Here is an 18,629-nt window from a genome sequence, read left to right on the forward strand (position 1 = left end):
CAGTCTAAACGAATTAAGATAGGAAGCCAAAATTTTGCACAGATCTCTCTTTTGTCTGCAGGCAGGTCAAGTTCGAAGACGGGCTATATCGGTCCACGATATCGTATGGCCCCCATATAACGGTACCCCCGATATTCGGTATTTTGATGAAGTTAGCCACATTTTTCAATGGAATTGTCTGAAGATCCACACAAGTAGTTCCTTGTGGATACTTTATACCTCGGCAGAGAATTATCTATATAAGTCCGCAATATCGTATAACCCTCATATAACGGTACCCCCCGATATTCGGTATTTTGATGATTTTAGCCACATTTTCAATGGAATTTTCTGAAATTCCACAAAAGGAGTCCCTTGTGGAAATTTTACCCACTCAAAAAGAATTGTTTATGTAGGTCCACGATATCGTATATCCCCCATATAACTGTACCCCCCAATATTCGATATTTTGATTATGTTAGCCATATTTTTCAATGGAATTGTCTTAAAATCCACATAAGTAGATCCTTGTGAGTCTTTGACCTCCTGAGAGAGAATTATCTAATTAGGTCCACAATATCGTATAACCCTCATATAACGGTACCCCCACGGTAATCGGTATTTTGATGATTTTAGCCATATTTTTCAATGGAATTGTCTGAAATTCCACAAATGGAGTCCTTTGTGGGCATTTTACCCCCTCAAAAAGAATTTTCTATATAGGTCCACAATATCGTATAGCCCCCATATAACTGTACCCCCCGACATTCGGTATTTTGATGATGTTAGCCACATTTTTCAATGGAATTGTCTTAAAATCCACACAAGTAGTTCCTTGTGAGTACTTTACCCCCTGAAAGAGAATTGTCTATACAGGTCCACGATATCGTATATCCCCCATATAACGGTACCCCCCGATATTCGGTATTTTGATGATTTTATCCACATTTTTCAACGGAATTGTCTGAAAATCCACACAAGGAGTTCCTTGTGGGTACTTTATACCTCGGCAGAGATATCGTATAGCCCTTATATAACGGTACCCCCGATATTCGGTATTTTGATGTTTTTAGCCATATTTTTCAACGGAATGGTCACAAGGGGTTCTTTGTACACAAGGGGTTCTTTGTGAGCACTTTACCCCCCGACAGAGAATTCTCTATATAGGTTAACGATAACGTATAGCTCCCATATAACGGTACCCCGCGATATTTGGTATTTCGATGATTTTAGCCACATTTTGCAAACTTATTGTCTGAAAATCCACACACGGAGTTCTTTGTGAGCACTTTACCCCTGAAACGGAATTGCCTATATAGGTCCACAATATCGTATATCCCCCATATAACGGTACTCCCCTATATTCGGTATTTTGATGATTTTAGCCACTTTTTCCAATGGAATTATCTGAAAATCCACACAAGGAGTTCCTTGTGAGTACTTTACACGCAGACATAGATTTGTCTTTATAGGTCCACAATATCGTATATCCCCCCATACCTTCCTATATTAGATATTTTAAAGATTTCAAAATAATTTTTAATGGATTTTATTTTTTTGAAAATTTTCTAATTCGTTCCAAATGGTGGAGGGTATTCAAAGTTCGGCCCGGCCGATCTTACTGCTTTTTTAATTGTTTTTTTTTTTTTTTAATTACAGCCAAAAAACATCGTTGTTTCCATAATTGTAAAAATCTGTGCTCTATTTTCATAATATAAATAAAAACATCACAATAGGGTAAGTGTACCAGTACTCGACACTTTTAAATTTTTCAATCTTTCAACATTATGAGTGAAATCTTTCAATTGAAGAAAAATAAAATGGTTCACATTCCAAATCTTGTTTAGTTTTTGGAAATAATAAACAACAATTGATTTCTTTATACCCTCCACCAAAAAAAGTGTGTAGGGTATATTAAGTTCGTCATTCCGTTTGTAACTCATCGAAATAATCATTTTAGACCCAACAGAGTATATATTCTTGATCAGCGTAAAATTCTAAGACGATTTAGCCCTGTCCGTCCGTCTGTTCGTCTGTTGTAATGACGCTACAGTCTAAACGAATTAAGATAGGAAGCTAAAATTTTGCACATATCTCTCTTTGTCTGCAGGCAGGTCAAGTTCGAAGTTGGACTATATCGGTCCACGATATCGTATATCCCCCATATAACTGTACCCCCGATATTCGGTATTTTGATGTTTTTAGCCATATTTTTCAACGGACAGAGAATTCTCTATATAGGTTAACGATAACGTATAGCTCCCATATAACGATACCCCGCGATATTCGGTATTTTGAAAATCCACACAAGGAGTTCCTTGTGAGTACTTTACATGCAGATTGTCTTTATAGGTCCACAATATCGTATATTCCCCCATATCGGGACCTTCCTATATTAGATATTTAAAGATATTAAAAAAAATTTTAATGGATTTTATTTTCTTTTTTTTGTTGAAAATTTTCTAATTCGTTCCAAACAGTGGAGGTATTCAAAGTTCGGCCCCGCTGAACTTACTGCTTTTTTACTTGTTATTATTAAATTGGCAAAATTTGCAAATTTTACTAAAAGAGTGTTTTTTTGCCAGTAGTCGGCACCATTTTGATACTCTCCACCATACATAGTATGGAGGATATATTAAGTTCGTCATTCCGTTTGTAACTCATCGAAATAATCATTTTAGACCAAACAAAGTATATATATGTCTGTCTGTGTGTCTGTCTGTCCGTCTGTCTGTTGTAATTACGCTATCTTTCGAACGAATTGAGATAGAAGGCTAAATTTTTGCACACATGTCTATTTTGCCAGTAGGCAGTTTAAGTTCGTAAATGGGCCCTGTAGGTCCACGTTTTATATAGCCCCTATATAACGGTACCTCCCGATATTCGGTATTTTGATTATTTTAGCGACATTATTTTGGCATTTGAAGTTCGAAATAGATACTATAGCCTGAGACAGAAAATTGTGTATGAAGGTCCGATTTTAAGTATAATACTCACCGAAATTTTTTGAGATGTCGTATTTGAAGTTCGTAATGGAAGCTACAGCCTGTGACAGAAAATTTTCTATGCAGGTCCAGGTCTTCGTATAGCTCCTATATAACGGTACCCCCCTATGTACTTTATTTTGATGATTTTGGCTACATTATTCACCGGTTATTTCAAGTTTCGAATTTGAATATGGTAATGGCTTGTGACAAACAATGTCTATGTAGGTGCACGTCGTACGGGCCCTAATATAACGGCTATATTCGGTATTTTTAAAATGGTAACAGAATTTTTGGCGAATGTTATCTTTTTCGAATATTTTTAAATTCGTTCTAAATGGCGGAGGGTATTCCAAGTTCGTCCCGGCCGAACTTACTGCTTTTTTACTTGTTTTATTTATATGGGGTCTATGCGATATCGTGGACCTATATAAATAATTCTCTTCCAAGGGATGAAGTGCTTACAAGGAACTCCTTGTGTGGATTTTCATATAACGGTACCCACCCGATATTCGGTATTTTCATGATTTTAGCCACATTTTCCAATGTAATGGCCTAAAAACCACACAAGGAGCTCCATATGAGTATTTTATCTCTTGAAAGAGAATTATTTATATAGATCCCCCATATAACGGACGATAGCGCATAGTTCCCGTATAACGTTACCTCTGATTAAAGGTTACTTTTAAGGGTTCGGAAGAATTTTCTTACTAAATTTTCAATTTACTACACCATTTTGTCCGCATATTACAATGCCTCTTCGTTTGTATTTTGAGTTCCCATTGGATGGATTATTTCCATACCTCAGAATCGATAGTAATTTCTTAATTGAAATCCTGGTAATATGACTTTAATTTAACTATCATAAATAAAGTTTCATCGGTTTATAAAAGTTTGGGACCCCATAAAGTATGTTAAAGAGTAGAAATCTTTGTCGATTAAATTATGTCAGTGAGCCTCTCCGTTCGCCATTGGCAATTACGATAGAGGTCACCAAATTTAATATACGGCTTTTATATTATTCTTAGGATGATTGATGTTACAAAAGGTATATAATTGTTCTCATTTAGATATATTCATATAATAATATCTCCTAATATTCGTCGAACAAATGTTCTCTAGTTTGGCCGATTTAAGGTATATTGAAGAGCTCGAAAGCTTTTTCGAGGTTATAAATCATTTGTCAAAAAAAAAAAAAATACAAAAAAGTCCATTTTAGACGACCATGTTGTAAGGTATTTACTTTTTACCAGTGTAAAATCCTATGTAAATTATTCTATATCCGTCTGTGTATACGGCCGTTCGTTGAATCCGCAATAAAGTCGAAATATTTAGGTTAATCTTTGAACTTTAATACAATATTCCTAAGAAGTTTCCCCTTTTGGCATAGCCGCTATTTAAAAGTGCTTTAAGATTTTGATTGGTTTGATGATTTGGGAAGTATTGCCTAATCAAAATTGAAATATTTTGCATACCAACCATATAATATATAAAAATATGCAAAATTCTGAAACAATTATACAAAACATTCCATATCAAAAAACAACTTTCGATTTTTTCAACGTCTCGACTTTTCAAAAATTCATTTTGTAAAACCTTTCCACTGTAATTCACAAGAATTGAATTTTACACTATTGTTATACATATGGATTTAAAAGAATAGTCGTGGCCAGTTCATCTGTCTCCAAATAGATACTTAGGGTTGGAGGGAGAGTCAACAGTACCAAGTATACTAACTTTCAAACAGATATTATCATTATTTTGGCAAATATAAGGATTTCAAGTAAATCGAAAAAGTGGGCGTGGACAATTTTCCTTTGCATAAAAAACTAACTCGGGGTAGGACGAACATTTGTAAAAAATGTGCCCATTCTCACTGGTATTTGTAGTTTAAAGTGGAACACATTTGAATCCAGATATCTTTCTATACAAATGGTTTCTTTAGCTCATGGTAGACCAAGGGCTAGATAAGGTCGGCGAAGAAGGTAACTTTTGACAACGATTTGAGTACAAACTTAGTAGTTTTTGAACAATTGTTATTTGACTGTCTTTGAATTTCAAATCACAATAAGTCTTTTGACAGCGAACTTAGGTGTCAGAACTTAATGCCATGGGCCGAACTTAAAGTGTTTTTACTTGTTACTGTTAGACTTGTTTGAGTTTTTAATCAACTTAACATTTCGGTTTCAAATTTTTAATCCTTGTCAAAAAAGGGTAATCCTAAATTTCTAAATATTAATTTTTGTCAATGGATTTTCCAAAGTCTTGTCGTCAAACAAACTGGAGCAGTGAGTCGCTGAAGAATTATACATCAATAGAATCGATCAGAAGACATTTAGCTCGAGGCAATTCTAGTTATTTATGTCGACATCCAGAGGTGCGTGTTAATTCATATTGTGGAAGGTATCACAAAAGAAAAATGTCGTAAACATATAAATGCATACTTTGTATGCAAATACAATTTTCATTCAATATCATTCATTACGATCTCTCAAAATTGGAAGTTATTTAAAATTTCTCATTTAGGTGAGAGCAATTATTCGGGTGTTTCTTCATGAACTTTTGGATAAACAACCTGAGAATATCTATGAATTTTCAGCTGCGCTTTTCAACTGCAACAACTCGCTCCTGTTGGTCAACAAAGTAATGTTGTAAATAAGATTGGCACACATCGACATTTACCTTACTACAAATTTTTCCTTACAGATCAATAAACAACTTAATTTGGTTGATAGGGCTTCGAAGAGAAATAAGGGGTCTGAGAATGTGGCTGAGGAAATCTTTCCGAAGACGACGTCAACAGATTCTTTGCTTTCGAGAGCTTCAACCTCGGCCGACATTGATGCTATGTTGCGGTATGCCATGTTGCTAAGAGATGATAAATGACGGAAGTTCTATTGCTCACTCGCAATAAGAAATAAACCATTTCAAACATTTTATTCCCATATCGCAAAATAAATTTACCCTCTTTGGATGAACCGCTACCAAAGATTTTAGCTCACTCCCGGTGCTTGGTGTTTCGAACTATCAATACATTCAACCATTAGTCAACCATGTCGATCCCAACGGGGGCTATATAGACAATGCTATGCCATAGGATGTGAAACGCATTACAAACTCTAAACACCAAAGTCAAAAAAAAATCCGTGAAAATATGTGACTAAAGTGATCGAAATACCGTATATTGAGAGGTACTGTTAGGGACGCTATAATAATATATTGAACTATGATATTCTGCTACCGTATGTAGAACTCACTATGAACTACTAAGGCAAAGTTTCTGACAAATCCGTAAGAAAGTGTCTAATAAATCGTCAAAATACCGAATATCCCAAGTTACCGTTATATAGGTGTTATAGTAACAGGTAGATGTATATAGACAATGTTCTGACACAAGGAGTTGATCCCGTTACAAACCCTTAATACGAAATTTGGAACAATTCATTGAAAACATGTGGCTAAAATCCACAAAATATGGTTAATTTTTGAAGTTCTTTGCGACATTTGTCTGGTTCATTGTATTGCTCTGTTTGACATGGGCGCAGAACTCCGACAAAACAACATTACCATTTCAGCGATGTTTTTCCAGAGTTTTTTTCAGTCAAAGTTTCGTTACAGAAAAATAGATACCGAACCAAAATATCCAAAATATCTTGATCAAAATCTTGCTATACTAAAAGGAATTGCTAGAAAATGGTGGAAAAGACAACATCTCTTATGAAAACCTCACTCTCTAATTTAAGAAAACACGAAAAATCAGCATAAGATTCTGAGTCTTTTGTATTAAATATGTATATATGTCCACGTTTTGGTATGGCTTCCACATAACTATGGATCATATACAAACAGCTCATATTTTATGAGATTGAGAAGAAGTACATTTTTCGAAGCTTGCCTATGCGCTTATATATATGCCAAAATCCATCATTTATGTGTTGGTTTACACATCTTGTGAACAATAAATGTGAAATCGGAAAAAATATATATCAATTTCACAGATGTTTATTTCGGTGCTGTATCTCATATCTTGTCCCGAATGTCATTATTATGGGGTGCATATTACAACTGTTAGGGAGTTGAATATCGAATCGGATGGAACCATGACATAATTACAGAAGGTAGAACAATAAAAACTCAGAATTGTTTAGAGTTTTTGTAAAAATTGTCAGCTAAGATTAGTTTTCTTTTGTAGAAAGCAAAATTTAATTTAGGACCCATTTCTGGACCGAATTCTTAAGGTAATGATGAATAATAAATCTAGAAATCTGTTGTATATATTATTTCAATCTCATTTCAGACTGGTGGTATCAAAAATGTTGCAGGAATTCTATAGAGGTGTAATATTAGTGGAGGATATCCAGAAGCTAAAATAAAGTATCTAGAATGTCAAGATCACAGGAGGCAGGGACAGCTGAGATGACCAACAGTGAACTAAATGTGTAAAATTTAAAAAAAAAAAATAAATATTTTTTACCATTACAAAAATAAGCTTAATATAGTATAACTTTGGTAAGCTTATTCTACAATTACAAGTATAAGCTTATAATTAAGGGTTCAAATTCGATTATTCTATATTTGTTACACAAACATTTTCAATGTTTTCTCAAGATTTTCTGAAGCTTGAGGCTTATGTTCTTATGCTTATTGTAATATAATTCTCAAGCCATTTATGTATGTTGGGTATTCTGTCAACCCAACATACCAAAAATACAATACAGCTTGAGAACAATATTATAAAAATATAATTTTTCAACAATGCTTGAGAAACACTTATGTTCCACAAACTTTTCTCAAATCTGTCCTTTTTTGACAAATTAGTTTTGATTTTTTGTGAAAAATGTCAGCAAAAAAATATTTTCTTTGGTAAAAAACAAAATCACGCGAATTTGGGACCCATTTCTGGACCGAACTCTTAAGGTATGGATGAATAATAAATCCGGGAATCTTTTACATAAATTATCCCATTTCAGATTGAAAGCATAAAAAAAGTTTCAGGAATTCAATAGATGTGTAGTCTTATTGAAAGAGATGCAGAAGCTCAAATAAGGGAAAAGAAAGCGTCAGGGTATCAAGGCCACATGAGGCAGTGACTACTGGGATGTCTATCAAAAAAAAAGATTAAAAATTAAAATAATAATATTTTATACTATTACAAAAATAAGCTTAATATAATATTATTTTCGTAAGCTTATTCTACAATTTCAAGTATAAGCTTATAAATAAGGGTTCCGTTTCGATTATTCTATACTTGTTACACAAACATTTTCCAATGTTTTCTCAAGATTTTCTCAAGCTTAAGGCTTATGTTCATAAGCTTATTGTAATATTATTCTCAAGTCATTTTGGTATGTTGGGTATACACATTTTGTTTATGTGTGTATTGCTTTGAATAATAACAAGTAAAACAAGTAAAAAAGCAGTAAGTTCGGCCGGGTCGAACTTTGAATACCCTCCACCATTTGGAACGAATTAGAAAATTTTCAAAAATAAAATCCATTAAAAATTCTGTTAAAATCTTTAAAATATGTAATATCGGAAGGTGCCGATATATGGAGGGGATATACGATATTATGGATCCGTATAGACAATTACCTTTCAGGGGTTAAAGTGCTCACAAAGAACTCCTTGTGTGGATTTTCAAACAATACCATAAATATGGCTAAAATCATGAAAATACCGAATATCGGGGGTACCGTTATATGGGTGATATACGATATCGTTAACCTATACAGGGTTGCCCATATTCGACGGACCCATGACTCTTTGGACCCATTCCAATCCGCAGGCAACATTCTTTGCGTCAATTGAATTCTTCGGATTAGAAAGAGCCTTACCAGTCGAAAATTTTTCGTATAAACGCTTAATGGTGTTCTTAGAAGGCGCACTTCTCACATTTTTTAAAAGCACGTTGAGTTTTCACAATTGACTTCTTCTGTTGAATATAAATTTCAACTATTTCAGAGCGCTCGCGTGGCGTGTATTGGTTCATGGTAAAAATCAGCTTGGACTGACGCTTCAAACGCGGTATGTCATTAAGCGATGTGACATCTCTGTCAAAAGTTATGGCGTTGCCAGATGGGTCCGTCGAATATGGACAACCCTGTATATGTCAGGGGGTAAACTGCTCACAAATAACCTCTTGTGTAAAATTTCAGACAATTCCGTTGAAAAATGTAACTAAAATCATCAAAATACTTCTGTATCGGGGTATATAGATAATTCTCTTCCAAGGGATAAAGTACTCACAATGAACCCCTCGTGTGGAATTTCAGTCAATTCCATTGCAAAATGTGGCTGAAATCATCAATATACCGAATATCGGGGGTACCGTTATATGAGGGCTATACAATATCGTGGACCTATATAGATAATCCTCTTCCGAGGTATAAAGTACACACAAGGTACTCCTTGTGTGGATTGTCAGACAATTCCGTTGAAAAATGTGGGTAAAATCATCAAAATACCGAATATCGGGAGGTCCGCTATATGGTGCTAACAAAAACGTGAACCTATACATACAATGTTTCGCCAACAGAGCTAGAACCCATTAGGACACACAAATACTGCGAAGAAATGTGGCAAAAATCATCAAAATACCGAATATCTGGATTTACTGTTATATATACTGTTATATATAATCGGTATATTGAAGATTTTAGCTACATTTTCAAGAGAATTGAATTAAACTTGATTTTTGTAGTTTGTAGTGGCAGATAATTGGCTGTAAAGGTCCACGTTTTCTTATAGCCCCATATAACTGTTACACTTGATATTCGGAATTTTTAAAATCATAGCGGCATTTTTCAACGTAATTTTTCTAAATGTTATAACTTTCTTTCCGAAAGTAAAAAAACTTAGCTGATTTTTCAATGGTTACATCGAAAATTTTGTGTTTGGAAATTATCGGTTTACGACAAATATTGTTGGAAAACTCCATTGCAGATCTTAATCACATTAGGGTAAATATAATTTAACAATGTAAGTGTTTTGGTATGGGTATAGGATTCCTTAGCATAGTTCATACCATGCCTTGATATTCAAAGCTTATAACCTTTTTCGGCATATAACAATTGTCAGCAATTGAGTGATTGCCTATATAAAGTGTATATTAATTTTTTATTGAAAATATATCCGAAAATTAATTTATGTTATCAAATACAATTTTTCGAAGTCTCCTTGCAATCATCGCTGCTTAGTTCGGTAAAGAATCTGCGCGCTAATTGCTTCATCTCCTTTGTTAAATAAACTGGAAATACAACTTAGAAATCAAAAGATAAAGACAATAAAATAATTTGAAATCCCAAGCTTTAACGTACTTTTAAACTCAATAATGAGGTCGCCGTGCTCCTTAGGTTCAACACGACACGGAACACGCGCTTCCACAATGTCTAAGGATTTACACTTTGGTAAACCTTCCCCATTCACAATTTTGACAAACCCAGGATTCACCACTTCTGAAATGGATATTTTCAGGTCACGTTTATCCACAGTCCGAACAAGGAACTGGAATCCAGTCAGAGCCTGACACAAATTTATTTCATGAACATAAATAAGATCGTGTTGGTTTCTTCTTTGGAAACGCCTGTGCGGCGCGTCCGCAACGATGAAGATAATGTCAGCACGTATCTTGGTGGGACCACGATCTCCCTCCTCATCGAAGCAAAACCTAGTTCCTGCTGTAACTCCAGGTGGTATGTTAAGGGTTAAAGATTTCCTTAGTTTCTCGGTGCGAAAATCTTTTGCGTTCACCAACTCTTCCCGCCACACATGCATCAGCTTAACACATCCAAAATAAACGTCTTCCAGTTCTAATGGGATTTGTTTAATAATTGGTGGGTCTTTGGCTCTGTATCCGATGCCATTGGTTTTGTTGTCAATTAGAGGCGTCGAGGATACAAGGATCGAATCGATTATATCAGAATATGGAGAATATCTACCGAAGATATCATGATACACTTTCATATGATTTCCATGATATTGATAGGGAGGAAAATATCCACCCTTTAAACGAATGCCTTGTAATAGAGCAGATTCCCCGAAACGATCATAAATAGAGCGTCGAAAATCGTGCCCTAGATGAAAAAAAAACTAGAGCAATGCATTGGAAATCTCTTTTAAATCACAAGCCATGTTAATATATTCCCATTGCCGATAAATCGGCAAGGGAGACATGTGAGTGGAAATATGATCAGTGTCCTTGCCGCTAATGTCTCGAATAAGTTGAGAATCTCGATAAGGAAAAAGTTTTATAGCCAATTTACGGTAGCTTTTCAAAATGTCCTCTTTTGTGGCATTTCGCGGAATGTTCAAAATATTATAATAGTCCAATTCGGCACATTTCATAGTGACATGAATTAGAACCAATAAATTTGATCACAAAAAAACAAAACGATGTCTGGTTGACTTTTTGCTGTAGTAAACTGAGTTTTCATTGCCAGCTTTGCGAGTTTGATGGACTGACAAAATGTATTAAAGTTAAAAACATGTTTTTTAATGAGTGTTACCCAAATACGTATTGCCTCATGGTATAATTATTACAGGTAGCAGCAAATCCCAGCTGTAATAATACTAGTAATACTAGTGAAACCCATTTTGAAATCAATGATTGGAAGACATATAAATTGAAAGACAAAAAAAAAAAATTGAAAGATTAAATAGTTTGGATCATGTTTTGAAAGAACTCATCATTCTCGCTATTTAGCTCATTTTAAAAATGAGGAAAAATATTAAATTATTGAAAAACAACTTGATGCGTATAATTTTGAATAATTTTGATAGGAAGCGGACATTGCCTTCAATTGTCAATATTGAAATTGTTCAACTCTGACGTTGTGTACACCCAACTTATTTGGGTAACTTTCAAATAAATACATGGTTTTTTCTTGTGTGGTGATATACGTCTACCGAGTATGTCGAATTTTAGGTAAAGTTGTAAAGTTTACAAATTACAAAATAAAAAAAAAATAATATTGACATGTGAGCATTTTAATTTTTATCAAGGAAATTTTATTTTTTTCAAAACGTTTCTAATATTGTCAATGTTAAGTTTGTTCAACATTGAAATTTCGCACGTTCTACGTATTTAAGTATCATTCAGCCAAATACATGTAATAGTGAAAAACGTCTGAGGTGTACGTAAGTTATTAGATAGAGGTAAAATAACAATGACATAACCAGTAATGTAGTAATGTGGTTTAACATTAAACGAAGAAGTAAGTATAAAAGAGACTAATTGTGTCAAATTGACTTTTAAAATATGCAAGAATTGGTTTTGTTTATTTTACAATTTTTCCACAATTTTTTTAATTAAGAATAAAAACCACCAAAAATACTCCACAAAAATTGGTCCCAGAGTAGAATGGTAAAAATGGTTTATTCCTTAGAAAATTTAATAAATTAATAAATAAAATTAAAATTAATTCCCTATTAAAATTAAATAATTCACATTGCTTTCTCCACTTTTAAAACAATGCAGACACATATACATACAGGGTGATATGAAAAAACTGCACCCAACTTCAGATTGCTGTCATTTCTAAGCCACTTGTCCGACAGCGGTTGAATTTATTCTAGTGACAGTTCATTTTATTGTTTACAAGCGTACAAAAACATTTTGGTTTGAATTTTCCACAAAAAAGGTAAACGTGATGAAATTGAAGCGTGATAGTGTGATTTCTTTATATTTGGCTGGAAAACCACATGTGGCTATCATTAGAGCACTCCAGCATTTAAATGTGAAAAATGACTCGTGAGCTGAAAATATCGCAATATTCCATTCGGCAAATATTGAAAAATGAGCTTGGGGTAGCCATTGAAATTCCAAAAAGTGCAAGAACCTACATCGCAACAGAAAGAAAATAGACTCAAAAGAGCTGCTTCGCTTGCCGAAAGTGGTGAACTGCCGAATTTGATTTTCTCCGATGAGACATTCATTGTCCAGCAGTTTGTAAACAAACAAAATGATCGTGGTCAAAGAGTTCAGTTGAAAATGTGCACCTTCAGTTGGCCACCAGAACTCAATCACCGGCCATGGTGATGGTGTGGGCAGCGTTCGAAAACAAACAGTACACAAACATAGTGTACTGTACCGGTACAGTATCACTAAGAAACCAGTAAAGAAAGTCCTAAAGTCGGGCGGGGCCGATTTTATGATACCCTACACCACTTTGCTAATAAGGTTGAGCTCCACATAACAATTAAAAGTTTTTATGGGAGAATTCAATCATACACCATAATTCAAAGGACTAAATATGCCGAAGCATTTGTATCTTTTAAATTCGGACTTATATTGCCCATTTGAGCAAAATTAATTTGAAATCAGATTAAGATATACATGGGAGCTATATTCAAACCTGAACCGATCTCGATAAAATTTGTCAAAGATATTTCTGAGCTGTACTTGATATATTTCCCTGAATTTGAGCAAAATTAATTTGAAATCAGATTAAGATATACATGGGAGCTATATTCAAACCTGAACCGATCTCGATAAAATTTGGCAAAGATATTTCTGAGCTGTACTTGATATATTTCCCTGAATATCGTTGTTACGGAGTGCATATTACGGCTGTGGGTAACAAATACAACAAATCGGGTGAACAATATATATGGGAGCTATAGCTATATCCGAACCGATCCGATTTGATCCAATTTGGCATACTTATTTTTAGGCCTAATTTGGTTGTATGTGCGAAATTCCATACTATTCGCGCTGATATTACACGTTTGGTGCATAATAAAAAAACCAAATCGGACGAAGATATATTTGGGAGCTATATCTAAATTTTTACCATTTATCTCCAATTTCAATAGGGTTCCTCCTTGGGCCAAACAAATGTTGTTTGGAAAATTTCATCTCAATCGGATAATAAATACGACCTGCATTTTGTTCACAAGAATACATTTACAGACGGACTGACATGCATTAATCAACTCAGAAAGTGATTCAATGCAGATCATCAAAAGGAACTATGGTTCTATCTCGTTTCCTTTTGCCTGTTACAAACAAATGCACAAAGACATAATACCCTGACCACCTTGTGGTGTAGGGTATAACAAGTTAAAAAAACATTAAGTTCGACCGGGCCAAACTTTTAATACCATGCACCTTCGGGTAAAGGAAACATTAGAAGAAATGTGGCAAAAACCATTAAAATATCGGGAGGTACCGTTACATGGGGGCAATACCAAATCGTGGACCTACATACAATCGTGGACCTACATATTATGACCTGCAAATACCAAATTTTCAGACAAATCCGTGAAGAAATGTGGCAAAAATCATCAAATTACCGTTATATGGGGGCTATACCAAAACGTGGACCTATAATTACAATGACTCGCCAAACGAACTGGGACAAAGTATGATCCACAACTACCAATTTTCAGAGAAATTCCTGAAAAAATGTGTCAAAAAAAATCAAAATGCCGAATATTGGGAGGCACCGTTATATGGGGACTATATCAAAACGTGGATCTATACATACAATGTTTCGCCACACGAACTAGGGCCCTTAATGACCCACAAATACCAATTTTTAGGCAAATCAGTGAAAAAATGTGGCAAAAACCATCAAAATACCGAATATCGGGAGGTACCATTATATGGGGGCTATACCAAATCATGGACCCATACATGCAATGTTTCGCCACCGGAGCTGGAACCCATTATGACCAACAAATATCAATTTTTAGACAAATCCGTGAAAAAATGTGGCAAAAAAATTAAAATGACGAATATCGGGAGGTACGTTTATATGGGGACTATACCAAAACGTGGTCCTATACATGGAATGTTTTGCCACACGTACTGGGACCCATTATGACCTACAAATACCAATTTTCAGACAAATTCCTGAAAAAATGTGGCATAAATCATCAAAATACCGAATATCGGGAGGTACCGTTATATGGGGACTATACCAGAACGTGGACCGATATATCTCATTTTCAATACCAATCATCCTAGACACAATACAAATTGCTCTGCTAAATTTTGTCGCTCTATGTCAAATAATGTGGGCTGTATCGTGATTTCAACAGACAGACAGACGGACAGACAGACGGACATCGTTAAATCAACTTAGAATTTTACGCTGATTATGAATATATATACTTTATGGGATCTACGACGAATATTTAAGGATGTTACAAACGGAATGACAAAGTTGATATACCCTCCTTTCCAAGGTGGAGGGTATAAAAATAAGCGGTACTGTACCGGTACACTGCCACTAAAAAATATTTTTATGATACTGTACCGGAACACAACGATGATCGTAGTGTACCGCAGTCGGAGCGCTAAAAAATAGTAGTTTACCGCAGTCGGAACGCTAAAAAACGTAGTGTTCCGGAGTCGGAACACTAAAAAACGTAGTGTTCCGCAATCGGAGCATTAAAAAATTGTAGTGTACCACATGCACCACATTAACAAAAAATCGAAATAATAAAACTGATTTTAAACACTCAGCCATACTTTGTAAAATATTTAGTTTTTATACCCAACAACACTATGTGTTGGGGGTATTATAAGTTTGATTGGGCCAAAAATTATGCAACACCTCGAAATATTGGTTTCCCACATAGGAAAGTATATATGGATCTTCCTATCCCGCCGAGCTGAGTCGATCTAGCTATGTAATAGGGAACCCTATTGCTTTTGGAGATGATCGCAAATATTTAGGGGTTGAATGGACCAAATACTGGAAAATTTCCTGATTTTGCAGTTGCTCTACAGGTCGCAATTATAGACCAATCGACGAGGAAGTTAGCATGGGGCTAGAGCTTAGGGCTGGGCAGAAGCCTTCCAATTTTGATTGTCATCGGGTGTATAAAATACTTTGTACATACTTTTGAGTGCGATTGAGGCGCTGGGAAAATGTAGCAATAAAAGATAAATGTTCTAAAATTAAATATTTCCCAGCCGCCATAAAATATCACATGTGAAGAATTCGGTGATCTTGTGAGCTGACGCATACAATAATGTGTCAGATAATAAAGGTTATGACCCACACGCACAGATATGGATGCGCTCAATAGAAGCACAAGACCACTAGAATGAAATTACAAGCAGCCCTGCAATGTTCTCCATTCAATATTAGAATAGATAAGAACAATTGTGTGGCTGCGAATAGGTTAAGTTAGATTAGTTTCAGTAGTACGTAAGGAACATGTATCTATATATATAAATGTAAGTTGTGTTAGTTACTACGCTTATAACTTAAGAACCGCTGGATTAATTTTAACGATTCACACAAATTCGGAGTTGTCTACTCTCCGAAAAGGATAATATCCAAAAAAAATCGCGTAAAAATGTGATATATTAACATTTTCATTTTGACTTTTCAAATGTACAATAGTAATGTTTTATTTTGCATGATTTTTTTCCATTTTGACTTACTTTTTTCTAATGTACATTTGTAGTGTTTTTTTATATTTTATTTTTGAATTCGAATATTTATACCAATTTATTTAATTGACTTGATTTCTTTAGAACTGAAATTGATGGCGGGTTACATGGAAGTGTAGTAGCGAATTATGTGGTGGCGAAACGGAATAGATGATATCGAAATAATTTAACGCGGTCACACCAAAGTTAAAAGATAATTACTTTTTCTAAATCGCTGAAAAATCATGAAAAAGAGATCTCATTGCAAAAATCAAAAAAACGTTTTCAATGGAATCGAATTTGAAAGTAATAGTACATTCTATTGACAAACTTTGTAAGGAAGGATCTTAAAACATTTGCTGTAAAAAATCAGCGAAAAAGTTGAAGACTTTTTCAATTTGTTATTCTTTTTTTTTTGTCAATTTTTTTTTTTTTCAATTTGTATTATCATATTGAATTCAGTGGATTTTTTGTGAACAAAATAAAGAATAATTTTTCACTAAAAAAATTAAATAAGTGCGAAATAGGATGTTAACTGACATCTACCTTTCAACTCCAGGGCCTACATCGTGGGTTAGCTGAAAGATGCGAACACATTTAAACAAACAAAAATGACCGAAAAAGCTTAATGGGGCTCATTTCAAAGCGTGACAATGATCCGTCCAATGAGAGCTCAAAATGCAAAATTCTTTGGGAGAATAATAAGTAATATACCAATATTGAAATAAAAGGTGCAAAATAGTAGAGCGAATGGGACTTTTAGTAAGAAAAGGTTTTATATCCTTCCAGAAATTCTTCCCAAACATTCAAAATACCTAAAATCACTTTTGCAGGTCTTTATATCGATCATAACTCATGGATAAGGGAACAACCCGATTTCATATTTATATAACCATCTATGATTTAAGTTATTTTTGGGGTCTTGGCCGGCCACTTTTTTCATTTTTTGGCCCTTATTTGACATTTTTGTTTCTAAGGGGGTAGATAACCTCTTCGCATAAAATTTGAAATTTTCAGAGTAGGGCCCATATTGGTATTGACCAAATTCATCAATTGATTTGGCTAAAAAATTTTATTTATGCCACCCTGGGGTAGGGAACCATCATACAGATAATTGCCACATAGGAATTTATTTAAGTAAAGTCCCCACATTGGAGTATCCCCAAGTCCACTTTCACATCTAATGTGTGGTCAGAAAAGAAAATTTTGTATTCTATTGAATTTTTAACCCCCAAGAGAATATTGGTTGGGAACGTAGATTTGGGATGTGCATCCATATGAAATAAATTGTGGAAACATGAAGAAATTACAAATATAAGAAAGTAGCACGGGACCGAATATTTGTTTAATCATCATTGAATTATCCTATGATGAAAATATGGTTAAAAATGGGTACAGGTATTTTAAAACACTTTAAATCGACCTGTACGTGAACACTTATATCAGTCATATCTGTGAATAATTATGCTTGGGAATATATGCATAATAGACAAAAACTACGGGCCGGCAACGCGGACCGGGCCAGCTAGTTTTAAATAAAAACAAAATTGAAATAATACCCTAACGAAGCGGTCGTGTTTCTTTTCTCACAGAAAAAGGGATAGAGTTGACAATCGAAGAGGGAGATTGGACTCTATTCTAATTTACATCGGGTAATATTTAGTGGGTGAAATAGACCATAACATTTGGGTTAAATTAAAGTCAAAATTTCCATTAACCCGCGAATATTTTTATTCCCGGTGAAATCGCAATTAGACAACCGTTACGTAGATGCCGATAGTTAATATATCGGATGTTTATAGCAAAATATATTCAATATGTATATGCAAATGAAGGGGATGTTAGCTAGAATGCTTATATCTCGAGAATGGCTGAACAATTCAGAATGCCCTCTTGGCATAAAATTATAAAATCTAAAAAAATCGCATAAAAAGATGTCAATAATGATGTTAATATAGATATTGTAGTATTTTGTGACTTTTTTTATTTTTGCATATTTCTTATCGCATGCGATTTTTTCAATTTGACTTATAATATTGAAGTGTATATTTTGTAATATTTTTTCACCTTACAACACAGGTTGGGGATAATATATACAGATTGCAATTATCATCTGATCCTCACGAACATTTTCATAAATAAAGGCTCAGAATGGCTAGGCCTATTGTTTTCAAAGGTGTCCCCAATATATTGTTTTTGCAAAATGGTCTGGCTTTATCCCTTTATTGTTGTTTTTTATAAAAACAACGTTTGTTTATTAGTGGAGAACGATGGTAATG

General features: G+C 34.4%; 1 protein-coding gene, 1 long non-coding RNA gene and 1 pseudogene across 2 annotated transcripts; 2 read left to right on the top strand and 1 right to left on the bottom strand.

Annotated features, from left to right (window-relative positions):
- Positions 1-5,129: 5,129 nt before the first annotated feature.
- On the top strand, positions 5,130-5,964 carry LOC101900984 (uncharacterized). The gene is made up of 3 exons (XM_005189803.3): positions 5,130-5,340; positions 5,490-5,606; positions 5,670-5,964. The coding sequence occupies exons 1-3, from the start codon at positions 5,212-5,214 to the stop codon at positions 5,847-5,849; spliced, it is 426 nt and encodes a 141-aa protein (XP_005189860.1). The 5' UTR covers positions 5,130-5,211; the 3' UTR covers positions 5,850-5,964.
- A 1,696-nt stretch (positions 5,965-7,660) lies between these two features.
- LOC109613874 (uncharacterized) lies at positions 7,661-8,097 on the top strand. The gene is made up of 2 exons (XR_002195238.2): positions 7,661-7,880; positions 7,934-8,097. It is a non-coding gene; the product is annotated as an uncharacterized LOC109613874 (long non-coding RNA).
- Positions 8,098-10,060: 1,963 nt separating this feature from the next.
- Positions 10,061-11,427, bottom strand: LOC131802464 (dnaJ homolog subfamily B member 13-like; annotated as a pseudogene).
- Between the last annotated feature and the right edge of the window lie 7,202 nt (positions 11,428-18,629).

This window comes from Musca domestica, unplaced genomic scaffold (assembly GCF_030504385.1).
Source record: "Musca domestica strain aabys unplaced genomic scaffold, Musca_domestica.polishedcontigs.V.1.1 21, whole genome shotgun sequence".
Taxonomy (NCBI): domain Eukaryota; kingdom Metazoa; phylum Arthropoda; class Insecta; order Diptera; family Muscidae; genus Musca; species Musca domestica.